At 46.3% G+C, this 13,649-nt stretch overlaps 1 protein-coding gene across 5 annotated transcripts in view; it reads right to left on the bottom strand.

Annotated features, from left to right (window-relative positions):
- Window positions 1-2,112: 2,112 nt before the first annotated feature.
- Window positions 2,113-13,649, bottom strand: part of LOC139552278 (mediator of RNA polymerase II transcription subunit 13-like) — a 110,910-nt gene continuing 99,373 nt past the window's right edge. For all 5 annotated transcript variants that reach the window (XM_071363839.1, XM_071363843.1, XM_071363840.1 and 2 more), the window contains exons 21-31: window positions 12,178-12,493; window positions 11,758-12,016; window positions 11,290-11,478; window positions 8,797-9,020; window positions 8,097-8,239; window positions 7,640-7,798; window positions 6,937-7,101; window positions 6,075-6,226; window positions 4,776-4,940; window positions 4,511-4,638; window positions 2,113-4,242 (exon numbers count right to left, since the gene is read on the bottom strand). In XM_071363839.1, the coding sequence (XP_071219940.1) occupies window positions 4,110-4,242; window positions 4,511-4,638; window positions 4,776-4,940; window positions 6,075-6,226; window positions 6,937-7,101; window positions 7,640-7,798; window positions 8,097-8,239; window positions 8,797-9,020; window positions 11,290-11,478; window positions 11,758-12,016; window positions 12,178-12,493 (2,033 nt within the window). In that variant the 3' untranslated portion in view covers window positions 2,113-4,109. The remainder of the gene's footprint in view (window positions 4,243-4,510; window positions 4,639-4,775; window positions 4,941-6,074; window positions 6,227-6,936; window positions 7,102-7,639; window positions 7,799-8,096; window positions 8,240-8,796; window positions 9,021-11,289; window positions 11,479-11,757; window positions 12,017-12,177; window positions 12,494-13,649) is intronic.

Here is a 13,649-nt window from a genome sequence, read left to right as displayed (position 1 = left end):
TCCCACATAGTCTGTAATGTGGAGGGCAGCTCTCAGCATGTCTCCCACATAGTCTGTAATAAGGAGGGCAGCTCTCAGCATGTCTCCCACATAGTCTACAATAAGGAGGGCAGCTCTCAGCATGTCTCCCACATAGTCTCCAATAAGGAGGGCAGCTCTCAGCATGTCTCCCACATAGTCTCCAATATGGAGGGCAGCTCTCAGCATGTCTCCCACATAGTCTCCAATATGGAGGGCAGCTCTCAGCATGTCTCCCACATAGTCTCCAATAAGGAGGGCAGCTCTCAGCATGTCTCCCACATAGTCTGTAATATGGAGGGCAGCTCTCAGCATGTCTCCCACATGGTCTCCAATATGGAGGGCAGCTCTCAGCATGTCTCCCACATAGTCTGTAATAAGGAGGGCAGCTCTCAGCATGTCTCCCACATAGTCTCCAATAAGGAGGGCAGCTCTCAGCATGTCTCCCACATAGTCTGTAATATGGAGGGCAGCTCTCAGCATGTCTCCCACATGGTCTCCAATATGGAGGGCAGCTCTCAGCATGTCTCCCACATAGTCTGTAATAAGGAGGGCAGCTCTCAGCATGTCTCCCACATAGTCTCCAATAAGGAGGGCAGCTCTCAGCATGTCTCCCACATAGTCTCCAATAAGGAGGGCAGCTCTCAGCATGTCTCCCACATAGTCTGTAATATGGAGGGCAGCTCTCAGCATGTCTCCCACATAGTCTCCAATATGGAGGGCAGCTCTCAGCATGTCTCCCACATGGTCTCCAATATGGAGGGCAGTTCTCAGCATGTCTCCCACATAGTCTGTAATATGGAGGGCAGCTCTCAGCATGTCTCCCACATAGTCTCCAATATGGAGGGCAGCTCTCAGCATGTCTCCCACATAGTCTGTAATGTGGAGGGCAGCTCTCAGCATGTCTCCCACATAGTCTCCAATATGGAGGGCAGCTCTCAGCATGTCTCCCACATAGTCTCCAATAAGGAGGGCAGCTCTCAGCATGTCTCCCACATAGTCTGTAATATGGAGGGCAGCTCTCAGCATGTCTCCCACATGGTCTCCAATATGGAGGGCAGCTCTCAGCATGTCTCCCACATAGTCTGTAATATGGAGGGCAGCTCTCAGCATGTCTCCCACATAGTCTCCAATAAGGAGGGCAGCTCTCAGCATGTCTCCCACATAGTCTGTAATATGGAGGGCAGCTCTCAGCATGTCTCCCACATGGTCTCCAATATGGAGGGCAGCTCTCAGCATGTCTCCCACATAGTCTGTAACAAGGAGGGCAGCTCTCAGCATGTCTCCCACATAGTCTCCAATAAGGAGGGCAGCTCTCAGCATGTCTCCCACATAGTCTGTAATATGGAGGGCAGCTCTCAACATGTCTCCCACATAGTCTGTAATGTGGAGGGCAGCTCTCAGCATGTCTCCCACATAGTCTCCAATATGGAGGGCAGCTCTCAGCATGTCTCCCACATAGTCTGTAATATGGAGGGCAGCTCTCAGCATGTCTCCCACATAGTCTGTAATGTGGAGGGCAGCTCTCAGCATGTCTCCCACATAGTCTGTAATAAGGAGGGCAGCTCTCAGCATGTCTCCCACATAGTCTACAATAAGGAGGGCAGCTCTCAGCATGTCTCCCACATAGTCTCCAATATGGAGGGCAGCTCTCAGCATGTCTCCCACATAGTCTCCAATAAGGAGGGCAGCTCTCAGCATGTCTCCCACATAGTCTCCAATATGGAGGGCAGCTCTCAGCATGTCTCCCACATAGTCTCCAATATGGAGGGCAGATGTGATCGGGGGGCTGAGGTGTTGATCCAATTCACAGGCCCCTGTGTTGACAGAACAGAGGGAAAGCATTGAAACATGCTAACAGGCCCTCTCCTCTTTTCTACTTAAAGGCAGATAACATTGATACGCCACACCATTCCAACCACTTGACATATAATCAGTGAGACAACATGCCAATGGAATCAATATCTGGGACTAATCACGCAGGCTGTCTCAAAGTTAATGAGAGTGCTCTGAGTGGCACTGTCCCAAATCATATAAAGATATCAAAAGATTAAAGAATCCAGTATCAAATAGAAGAACACACACACTCAAAGGGAATTTATTTGTCAAGAGTTTTAATAATTTACTAAAAAAAGAGTGTAAAAGTCACAGATCTCTTCTCCAAGATTGATCTGTCTCATATTCAAAGTGATGGCAGATGTAACAAATTTGCAAACTTGTCCTCTTTTGTACTTTAGTGTACAAGTATTGGCATTACACCCTTGGCTGTATTTGAATGAGACTTCATATGCATATATTTATATTTGAAAAAGCCAGTGCCAAAAAATACTTCATAGGAATCACTTAATATAAAGTAAATCAAACCGGCGTGAAATGTACAGCTTTGAGAAATTCCCAAAACACAGCTGAAAAGTGTATACAAACATGCTAGGAATTGTACAAATAGCAGGGCTATTTGAGTGGAGGAGCTCAAGAAATAGGATTTTCTGATGGTTTGACATCATTTGGGACCACCGCTGAAGTAAAGCATATTAGTTAAATATACAACACCCAAGTAACTCTCAAATACATAACATTGAAGTCTATTGCCTATTTCAAGTTTATTTAGCAGGAGAAGAGAGACACTTTATAAATATATCTTTGCAGTATTAAGAACCTTAACTTAAACTGATTCAATAAAAAGGCTAAAAGTCAACATTTCAATAATTGAAAAAGTTTAAAAGTATAGAACTAAAATGCATTGTCTTTAATAAAAGATGTATACTGTATTTGCCTCTTCAAAAAGAAAGTTGTGTATAAACCCCCATCACCATCACGTGGTTGTTTTAGAGAGGTAATATATATATATATATTTATATACATATATATATTTGAATTTATATGCATGATATACTATATATAAATATGGCATTTTAACAATTTTTGTTACAATTTCCTTTAAAAGGACAATTTCCATTTCCGACCAAAGGCGATTGATATTAAATTTGGAAAGGGCCTTGATCATTTTTCTGTGTTCAAAATGTCGTTTTAAATATTAAAAATAAGTCTCAATTCTTTGCAAATGAATTTTTTTACACTATAAAGATTTGTCAAATAGTATTCAGTGTGTTCATATCTACAGCAATACAACTGTTACTTCCAAAAGTAAGGAAAAAGTGTCATTATCAAATGCTTTTCCCCTCACAGGAAATTGTTGTGTTCTTCACCCTCTTATGAATGTTGGTATGAATTTCATTACTAAACTTTGAGCCATTACAACCACAGTTCTATACAAATGTGTCAAATTGAAGGTAAGAAGCTGCTCTGCTGCTGTGGTCAGTTGGTTCCCTGGTTGTGCAGTGTGGGGCAGATTCAGGACTTTTATGCTTGTGACTCCCAGGCTCCCATCCTACATGAGGCTTTTATAGCTCCCAAGGTATCACTGTCATGGCTGGTAAGGGACATGGTCCAATTCATCATGCAGGACCATACTGTAATTCACATAGTCCACCCTTTAACAAGCCTCCTCCATGGCTTCAAAAATCTTCAGTCTCACAGGAACAAGGTGAAAAGTCCTCCTGTACAACAATGCTGATCTGATAATGACAAGTGTAACACTGAAATGTCCTATTATGACAATAAAAAGGGCATAGTTGGATATCTCCATCTTCTCTCTCAGGCTGTATGTGCCTTTTCAATGTACAATGGTTGTTGGCACATCACATCTTACAAGAGACGTTTTCTAAAGGTAAGAATTGCACTAGGCTGGTCTCACGGCTGACCAAACTGTTCATGTTCAAAAGTCTCTGTACTGTACATAGGCGTTTGTTTGTTTTCCCAACCAAGGACCATCTGTTGTTCTCCTGCCATCATTTTGGCCATCAATCCACTGAAATATGGCCACGATTCGATCACAGATCGCATGATAACACCAGGTGTAAAAGGGGTCCATAAATCTCGTCCCATGCGTTCATTCATTAAAAGAAAACAGACCTCCAGCGCTCTCTGGTGTCCAGGCAGAGGCATTGCAGGCAGGCAGGCGCACATGACCTCAGAGGCCATGGATTGTACAGTACTCAGTTTCCTCAGCTGTCCATTAGTAAGTCCCATCGCTAGAGCATGTTGAGGACGGCATTGTACATCTGTGTGAGCACGGCCAGGTGGACGGGCAGGCAGGAGCGGCGGTCCTGGGTGGCAGGGTTACACGTCAGCCACGAGAGGGCGTTGTACTGCTCCAACACAAACCTACAGCAGGACGCAAGACATGAGCACCAGGGTTTGGGGTTAGAGAACACATAACATGAACATACATCATAGTAGATAAAGTGTTGTCCTCTACAGCCTACACATGATGCAGGCATACAGCTACTACTTCACCACAGAGGACAAGTCAGTGACAATGACAACCTATGTGTCGGAGTGAGAGAAGAGGAGATGTTGGGGTGTTACACAGTAGGAGAAGGTAGGATGGGATGGGCAGTGGGTACAGGGAATACAGCAGAGACCTACTAACCTGAGCACGTCAGAGGTGGTCTTGGAGTCCAGAGGGTGAGGCGTCCTCTTAGTGGTCTTGTCTGAGCTCGTCTGATTGGGCTCGTCTGATTGGGCTGTGGCGATGGAGATGTGGTGGTGTAGCGATGCCTGGAGGGGGAAAACACACAGTAAGTGGCTGAACACACACAGACGTACACACACAAAAGAACGAATGCACACGCACACGCGCCCCCACACGCCCCCCACAGGCACAAACAAAATCAACGAGTTCATGGATCCCTTACCTTGAGGAAGAGTGGACACTGGTTCTGAGCCTGAGGGCAGGAGGCCCAGAACCAGTGAGGCAGGCTGTCGGCCTGGGCAGTGGAGACATAGTATCCCAGGGCTAGAGGCTGCTGCTTCAGCTCCTCCGGAGGGTTCTCCCTAGACAGAAGCCTCTCTCCCTGACTCTGGAGGAGCACATGTGACAGACGGAACATTAATACTGGGGGCAACATGGCTGCCAAAGACCAGACCACACAGCTGCTCTATTTTCGACTATAACAGATGTCTGTGTACTGAACATTACAAGTACACCATAGGATTTTAGTTATGGATCATAGCGCCACACCATAACACAGGCAAAAACTCACCCCGCTGAAGAGTAACAAGCTGACCACGTGGTTCTAAATAAATTTAGAAATCTATGTTATTCAATTATTGCACCCACACTGCTCGCGCGCGCCAACGAGTGTCTGCGTTGCCAAGGGCTAAAATAGAAATCAGTTCTATTTCTGACGCATATCGCGCTGCAAGTCCTGCCTCTCCCATCTCCTCATTGGTTTATAGAAGCAGGTACCCACGTGCCATCTCCTCATTGGTTATACCCACGTGGGTGACTGAAAGACGAACGAGGTCAGTGGCGGTAATGCACCTAATTTATGAAAGTTGCCAATCGCATATAAAGTCAAGAGAAGAAAAAGCCTGGAAGGAAGAGAGATGACTAGAAACGATTCGGTTGACCGTTTTATGTGTGGATTAATTGGCGGAGTAGAGGACCTTGTGCATTTCAGGTAAAATAACAACTCAATGTTTATATCCCAGGACAAATTAGCTAGCAACAGCAAGCTAGCTAAATAGGACAAATTAGCTAGCAAGTGCAAGCTAACTCGATAAATAGCCATACATTTTTAATGCTTTTCGACCTGTCCCGAAATTAATATAATTGGTTCAGAGTTTGTTTTGATATTTTAACCTGCGTGTTGTGATCACGTTTGGTGTGGAGGGAAAAAATGTATGTATACACGATGGCGCACGCGCACAGACAGTTTGGGTTCCGTGTAACAGATTCCGTTATAGAAATGTAAGGTCATTTCCGATTGAGCCTGCATACGCAGTGTTTCCCGTGAATAAAATCTCTGCTAAAGCAGGAACACTCTGAAGCTGATTTTCCGCGATACAGATTAAATAGGGCCCTCACTGTTATTTTAAAGCAGGATTCTAGAACATTCCAATGTCGTAAAGGACATATGGCCACCAACAGTATCAGGAAAAGTTCTGCATAATTCACATGAATCGAGTCCCAGCCTGGTTCCTGAACTCACCCTGTTATGCTGGAAGTGTGAGCTTCCCCCCATGCCAGAGGGGGAGCCAGGGGAGGGTACGGGGGAGGTGTTGGGGGAAGGGTGCAGGTTTAGAATGTCATGTCCTATGTCATTCTCCAGCTCATCAGGGAAAGGCAGGTCGAACATGTCATCTGGAGACAAACACAGTCAGCTAGTCAGCTATAGACGTACACATGTAACTTGTCATACACAAGAGGTGTAGTCTACACCGTGTAGTCCAGTGTATCTTCTTCTGAAACCATTAAGACAGTGACAGTTCCAAAGGGAGCAAGCAAACAATCCTTAGACAATTGTGCACCCTGGTGGGTTTTAATTTTTCTTTTTTATCAGGTTTTTGCTTCGGCGGACGTTATTTTTATATTGACATTTGTCAATAAAACTCACGAATGCAGCTGTTTATGTCAAATGTTTTGTTTTCGACTTGTAGCCCTGTTTGTCCTGAAAATAAAATAGTAAAGCACTTCATTGTGAAGCTAAATATAAGGGCTGGACATGCAGATAAATGAAGGTCAGATAAATGAAAAGCCTATTTTTGCTGGGATTCCGTGACTGACAGGGTTAAAAATAGATGACAGATGTGTAGATAAATGGGTAGGCACTTATGTGTGAACTGTACATAATAATAAATCCAGCAACAGCTACTGTAAGATACTGAGTACACAATAGATAGTTACTGATATTAAACCTTGCGATTTCCAGCTCAAGTATATAGTTTTAGATATTTTTATTGTCTCTAACATCTAGGTTGTATTGAATAACCTTGCATCTAAATACACTCTGCTACAGTATGACACTTCCAGTTAGGGAGTGCCAACATGGAGGTCTAATGTGGAGCCCTTACCGGCGTTGTCCTCTGTGGGGTAGGAGCTGGCGGCCAGCTGGGTGGTGGCGGAGGTGGGGAATACCAGGATGTGGGTACAGGAAGCATCCTGGGGGGTGTTCAGCTGGGACGTCTGCAGGTTGAGGGCCGTGCTGCGACCAAACACCGAGCCCATTGTAACCGCATCTGCACACACAAACAATTTATTATCAATATGTTATGTAAGGTTGCATTGTGATTTACCTCAATAGAGCTTGCGGTGTGTCGGCAAAGAAATCAGTTGAGTGTGCTAAAGTTTGTATTGCTGTGCACAATGTCTTGCAGTGCAGAGTGGCTGTAATCTCTATTATGTCTGCATTACCGTGTGCTGTGAAGTGAGTGTGGCAGCACAAAGTGCTCCTTCAATGTGTGGAAGTGTAATGTGTTCCCCGAGCGCAGTAATGTGTCTGCTCCTTGGTGTTGTGCAGAGCTAACCCTCCACGCATTACTACTGCCATCTCTATTAAGATCGTACAACCTCTGTACTGTACTGTGCATTGGGGCTAAAGACACTATTACACTGTTCACCTCTGGGTCATAACATGGTGTATCTGCAACCCCAGGGCTTTTAGAGTGAGCTTCTAAAACATCTATTAATTATGTCTATTCCATTTTTAGATCTGAAAGGTACATTAAACACATCATCAATGGGCCGGCCCAGCGTGCTGATGATGCTGTTGCTAACCTGGCATCACCACGATGGAGCCCTGGGGCTCCATGGCAACCAGGCAGGCACTGAGGATGGAGGGGGAGTCCGCGGAGGAGATGCCGCACATACGACACGCCTCCTTCAGCTGGCGACTGATGGAGTGGAGGGAGTGCTCCCCCAGGAGAGCGCTCCAGTCTGGAGGGAGGGGGGCATGGGAGGGGGGGAGAGGGGAGGAGAGAGGGGGAGAGAGTTAGGTCAATACAGGGAATGGTTCTACAGTCTACTGTCATCTCCTCTGGATCAACTGAAATGATTTGGCTGAAAATATAGAGATTTGAAAAATCTGCCCTAAACAATATCAGTAACAATATCACCAGCTTCAGCTTAACTTAACTTAAAACGTTGTCATGATCCACCTTGGAGATTTCTACAGCAAACAGCAAGGACAATGAGACAGAGTTAGGCATTCTATACTGTTCTATACTGAACTCACCTTTCAGTTCCCCGTGTCCTAGTCTGCCCAGCCGACCAATCACGATCCTCCATGGCAGTGAGGTCATCTGGATGATGCCGACACACCAGTCCCATAACTTCTGCAGCCCCATCTTCCTGGCCGAGACCTTGGGCCGCCGCACTCTGAAGAGGAGCAGGGAGAGAGGAGAAGAACGTTTGGTAATGTCTACATAGCATTACCATAGCATAACCTGTATTAATTCAACAACCAAATAGGTACATGCTATTCTCCTGCAGATTGCGAAATGCTACAATAGTGTCTGACTTTAGCCTAGCCTAGCATACTATGAAGACACAATGAAGGACAAAAAAGCCCAGCGTATGTTTCACATTATCACAACTAGCACATTATCACAACTAGCACATTATTACTAGCACATTATCACAACTAGCACATTATTACTAGCACATTATCACAACTAGCACATTATTACTATCACATTATCACAACTAGCACATTATTACTAGCACATTATCACAACTAGCACATTATTACTAGCACATTATCACAACTAGCACATTACTTCTAGCACATTATCACAACTGGCACATTATTACTAGCACATTATCACAACTAGCACATTATCACAACTAGCACACACCTCTCCAAATATATCCTCCACTTTCCCAGGCGCTGAGTAACTGAGTGACTGAGTGACTGACTGATTGACTGACTGTACCTGTTGGGCACGTCGATGTTGATGATGCAGGTCTCCAGTAGCTCTCCCTGTTGGTCGGTGCAGGACACCAGGATCCAGCGCTGGTCGTGGGACAGGCAGTAGCCCACAAACAGCACGTTGTACCTAGGAGGGATCTCTGCCCACACCTCCCCTGGCTCCGGCATCTTGGCACGGGTAGGACCTAGGATGTACGGGGGAGAGTAGCCCTGTAGAGGGCTGGGGTGCTGGGGATGGGACAGGCGGAGAGAGAGAGAGAGAGCGAAAGAGAGAGAGGGAGAGGAAGAGAGTGGGATTGTGAGACAGTTGAAGCATTTATTTACAAGTTAACCCAATGAGTCACACCGGATTTCTAACCCCTTCTAAACATTGTGTGTGAGACCAACCATAAGCCTGTGTGATTACCGGGGGCTGATTACCGGGGGCTGATTACCGGGGGCTGAGCTAAAGTTGTGTTTGTGAGACAAGGGCGGATCCCGAAGGGGCCTGGGGCCGAGTCTTTTATACTAAATCTGTAGAGTCCAAATGGTTTGAGCTACAAACTACTAAAAGCTATCTATGAAAAGCTGAGACTCATGTTCAACATGTTCTACTCTATGATGCTCACAAGCTACACAAGAGTGGTTAGAAGGTAAGGAAGGGGTTATTCTACATAGATCATAGGAAATCCCAGGACATAGTGTCTATAATACTGTAATTAGCTCACATAGTTACTGTCAAACTCCAAACACTTGTCACTGACTAGTTGGACATTCATTTCCCAGTGATTTCTGTACTTACAGCATTCATATAAATTTATTTTTATACGTTTTTTTCTTTGGAGAACATTATTTTTATATTGACATTTGCCATTAAAACTCGTGAATGCAACTGTTTATGTCAAGTTGTTTTGTTTTCTACTTGTAGCCCTGTTTGTCCTGAAAATAAAATAGTAAAACACTTCATTGTGAAGCTAAATATAAGGGCTGGACATGCAGATAAATGAAGGTCAGATAAATGAAAAGCCTATTTTTGCTGGGATCTCGGGACTTATAGGGTTAACAATAGATGACAGATGTGTAGATAAATGGGTAGGCACTTATGTGTCTAAAGCCTGTGTCTGTTTAAATGAGTGTCCAGGTCTCAGCCCCCGGTAATCAGCCCCCGGTAATCAGCCCCCGGTAATCACACAGGCTTATGGTTGGTCTCACACACAATGCTTAGAAGGGGTTAGGGGTAGCAACACATCTGCCACGCTGATCCTCAACACTGGAGCCCCTCAGAGGTGCATGCTCAGTCCCCTCCTGTACTCCCTGTTCACCCACACCTGCATGGCCAGGCACGAGTCCCACACCAGAAATTAAGTTTGCAGACGACACAACAGTGGTAGGCCGACAACAACGAGACAGCCTATAGGGAGGAGGTCAGAGACCTGGCCGGGTGGTGCCAGAATAACAACTTCTCCCTAAACGTAATTAAGACAAAGGAGATGATTGTGGACTACAGGAAAAGGAGGACTGAGCACGCCCCCATTCTCATCGACGGGGCTGTAGGGGAGTAGGTTGAAAGCTTCAAGTTCCTTGGTGTCCACATCACCAACAAACTATCATGGTCCAAACACACCAAGACAGTCGTGAAGAGGGCACAACAAAGCCTATTCCCCCTCAGGAAACTAAAAAGATTTGGCATGGGTCCTGAGATCCTCAAAAGGTTCTACAGCTGCAACATCGAGAGCATCCTGACTGGTTGCATCACAGCCTGATACGGCAACTGCTCAGCCTCCGACTGCAAGGCACTACAGAGGGTAGTGCGTACGGGCCAGTACATCACTGGGGCTAAGATGCCTGCCACCCAGGACCTCTACACCAGGCGGTGTCAGAGGAAGGCCCTAAAAATTGTCATAGATCCCAGCCACCCCAGTCATAGACTGTTCTCTCTGCTACCGAACTTCAAGCGGTACTGGAGCGCCAAGTCTAGGACCAAAAGGCTTCTCAACAGCTTTTACCCCCAACCCCTCTTTTATGCTGCTGCTACTCTCTGTTTATCATCCATGCATAGTCACTTTAACTATACATTCATGTACATATTACCTCAATTAGCCCGACTAACCGGTGTCCCCGCACATTGGCTACCCTGACTATTTGCATTGTGTCGCGCCACCCGCCAACCCCCTCTTTTCCGCTGCTGCTACTCTCTGTTTATCATATATGCATAGTCACTTTAACTCTACCTACACGTACATATTTCCGCTATTAGCCTGACTAACCGGTGCCCCCACACATTGACACTGTACCGGTACCACCTGTATATAGCCTCACTACTGTTATTTTCACTGTCACCGTACTGTTTTTTTTGTATTTCTTTACTTATCTATTGTTTACCTAATATCTATTTTTTTACTTAAAAATTGCACTGTTGGTTAGGGCTTGTAAGTAAGCATTTCACTGTAAGGTCTACCTACACCTGTTGTATTCGGCACATGTGACAAATAAACTTTTATTTAATTTGAAGCCTTACCTCTGGGCTCTTGAGCACAGATTCTAGGGTGGAAGCGGGGCCGAAACCGGTTAGAGACTTGATGTGTGTCTTTGTGGGTAGGAGGCGTCTGCACTGGGAGTAGGCTGAGAAGGCCAGGGCGCGCAGGTGCTGCAGGTACAGAGGGCTCTCACCACTGGCTGGCTGGAGCAGGTACTGACAAGGCACCACCTGGACAACACATAGGGAATAAACACTGGTATGAGAGCAGCTTGACCTGGGGAGATATTCATTACTGTTGGCCGTGATAGAACACGCCAGAATACGTCTGAAATGGAACCCTATTCCGTATATAGTACACTCCATTTGACCAGAGGGCTCTGGTCAAGAGGAGTGCACTATACAGGGATTAGGGTGCTACCCACAGTCTCCGTCTCTTTACAATATATACAATCATAATATTCAACGATACAGAAGCTATAGAGAGAACAGTAGGGTATATGAACCTACCTGTAACACCAGAGCTGGTCTCATGCTCTCCGGCAATGTCTTTAGCATCTCTGTGTAGCAACGCAGCAGCCCTAGTAACCACACACTGCCCGCCTCCACCTCCTCTCCCTCCTCCTCCTCTCCACCTCCTCCGCCATCCCTCGCTCCGCCTGAGCACAGGAAGGGGTCCACCACATAGATAACGATGGCCGGGGGGTGGGCAAGGCTATCGGCCGAGTCCGCCAGCGTGGGGATGCCGATTCGCTCCCGCTCCGCCAAACTGGTAAATTAGGCAGAGACATGATTAATATCCCACTATCATAATAACATAGAATACTGAATAATAACATAGAATACCGAATAATAACATAGAATACTGAATAATAACATAGTAAAACAATAGCAATATAGAAGCATATATGCCCTAGCATAGATTTTCACCTCTCAGGGGTCTCTGCTGGCTGGCTGGGTGGAGGTGGTGGTGGTGTGGCATTGGGGGTAGTCTTGGCCTCAGCGGCCCCTCCTTGGGTAATCTCTGCTGGGCCTGGTTGGTCCGAGGCTGCTGCCGTGGGGGTGGGGGTGCTTCCTGAGCTAGGGGCTGCCGCTGGCTCTCCCTCAGCAGGGACCCTGGGGCCAGAGGGGGGCTGGCTGGAGGAGGGGGCAGGCTGGGCTGAGGAGGGTGTAGGGGCTAAGGGAGGCTGATGCTTGGGGGGTATAAACAGACTACTGTCCAAAGACAGGGCAGACAACTGTGGACCTGGGTGGAGGAAAACATAGAGGAGAAGTTAGAGATGAAATGCACAGAGTAGGTTGTGTAATACCAATTTAGTAAGACCTGAAATACACTACATGATCAAAAGTATGTGGACACCTGCTTGTCGAACATCTCATCCCAAAATCATGAGCATTAATATGGAGTTGGTCCCCCCTTTGCTGATATAACAGCCTCCACTCTTCTAGGAAGGCTTTGCATTCAGCCACAAGAGCATTAGTGAGGTCGGGCACTGATGTTAGGCAAATTGGCCTGGCTCGCAGTCGGCGTGCCAATTCATCCCATAGGTGTTTGATGGACTGAGGTCAGGGCTCTGTGCAGGCCAGTCAAGTTCTTCCACACCGATCTCGACAAACCATTTCTGTATGAACCTTGCTTTGTACACATGGGCATTGTCATGCTGAAACAGGAAAGGTCCTTCCCCAAACTGTTGCCACAAAGTTGGAAACACAGAATCGTCTAGAATGTCACTGTATGCTGTAGAGTTAAGATTTCCCTTCACTGGAACTAAGGGGCCCAGGCTGAACCATGAAAAACAGCCCCTAACATTATTCCTCCTCCAAAAAACTTTACAGTTGGCACTATGCATTGGGGCAGGTAGAGTTCTCCTGGCATCCACCAAACCCAGATTAGTCCATCAGACTGCCAGATGGTGAAGCGTGATTCATCACTCCAAAGAACACGTTTCCACTGCTCCAGAGTCCAATGGTGGCGAGCTTCACATCACTCCAGCCGACGCTTGGAATTGCGCATGGTGATCTTAGGCTTGTGTGCGGCTGCTTGGCCATGGAAACCCATTTCATGAATCTCCTAACAAACAGTTCTTCTGCTGACATTGCTTCCACCGGCAGTCTGGAACTCGGTAGTGAGTGTTGCAACCGAAGACAGACGTTTTTTTTTTTACACGCTACGCGCTTCAGCACACGGCGGTCCCGTTTTGTGAGCTTGTGTGGCCTACCACTTCGCAGCACTTACAGTTGACCGGGGCAGCTCTAGCAGGGCAGAAATTTTATGAACTGACTTGATGGAAAGGTGGCATCCTATGAAGGCGCTATGTTGAAAGCCACTGGGCTCTTCAGTAAGACCATTCTACTGCGAATGTTTGTCTATGGCGATTGCATGGCTGTGTGCTCGATTTTAT

The sequence above is a fragment of the Salvelinus alpinus genome, chromosome 24 (assembly GCF_045679555.1).
Source record: "Salvelinus alpinus chromosome 24, SLU_Salpinus.1, whole genome shotgun sequence".
Taxonomy (NCBI): domain Eukaryota; kingdom Metazoa; phylum Chordata; class Actinopteri; order Salmoniformes; family Salmonidae; genus Salvelinus; species Salvelinus alpinus.
This window is presented reverse-complemented; position numbering and strand designations above follow the sequence as displayed.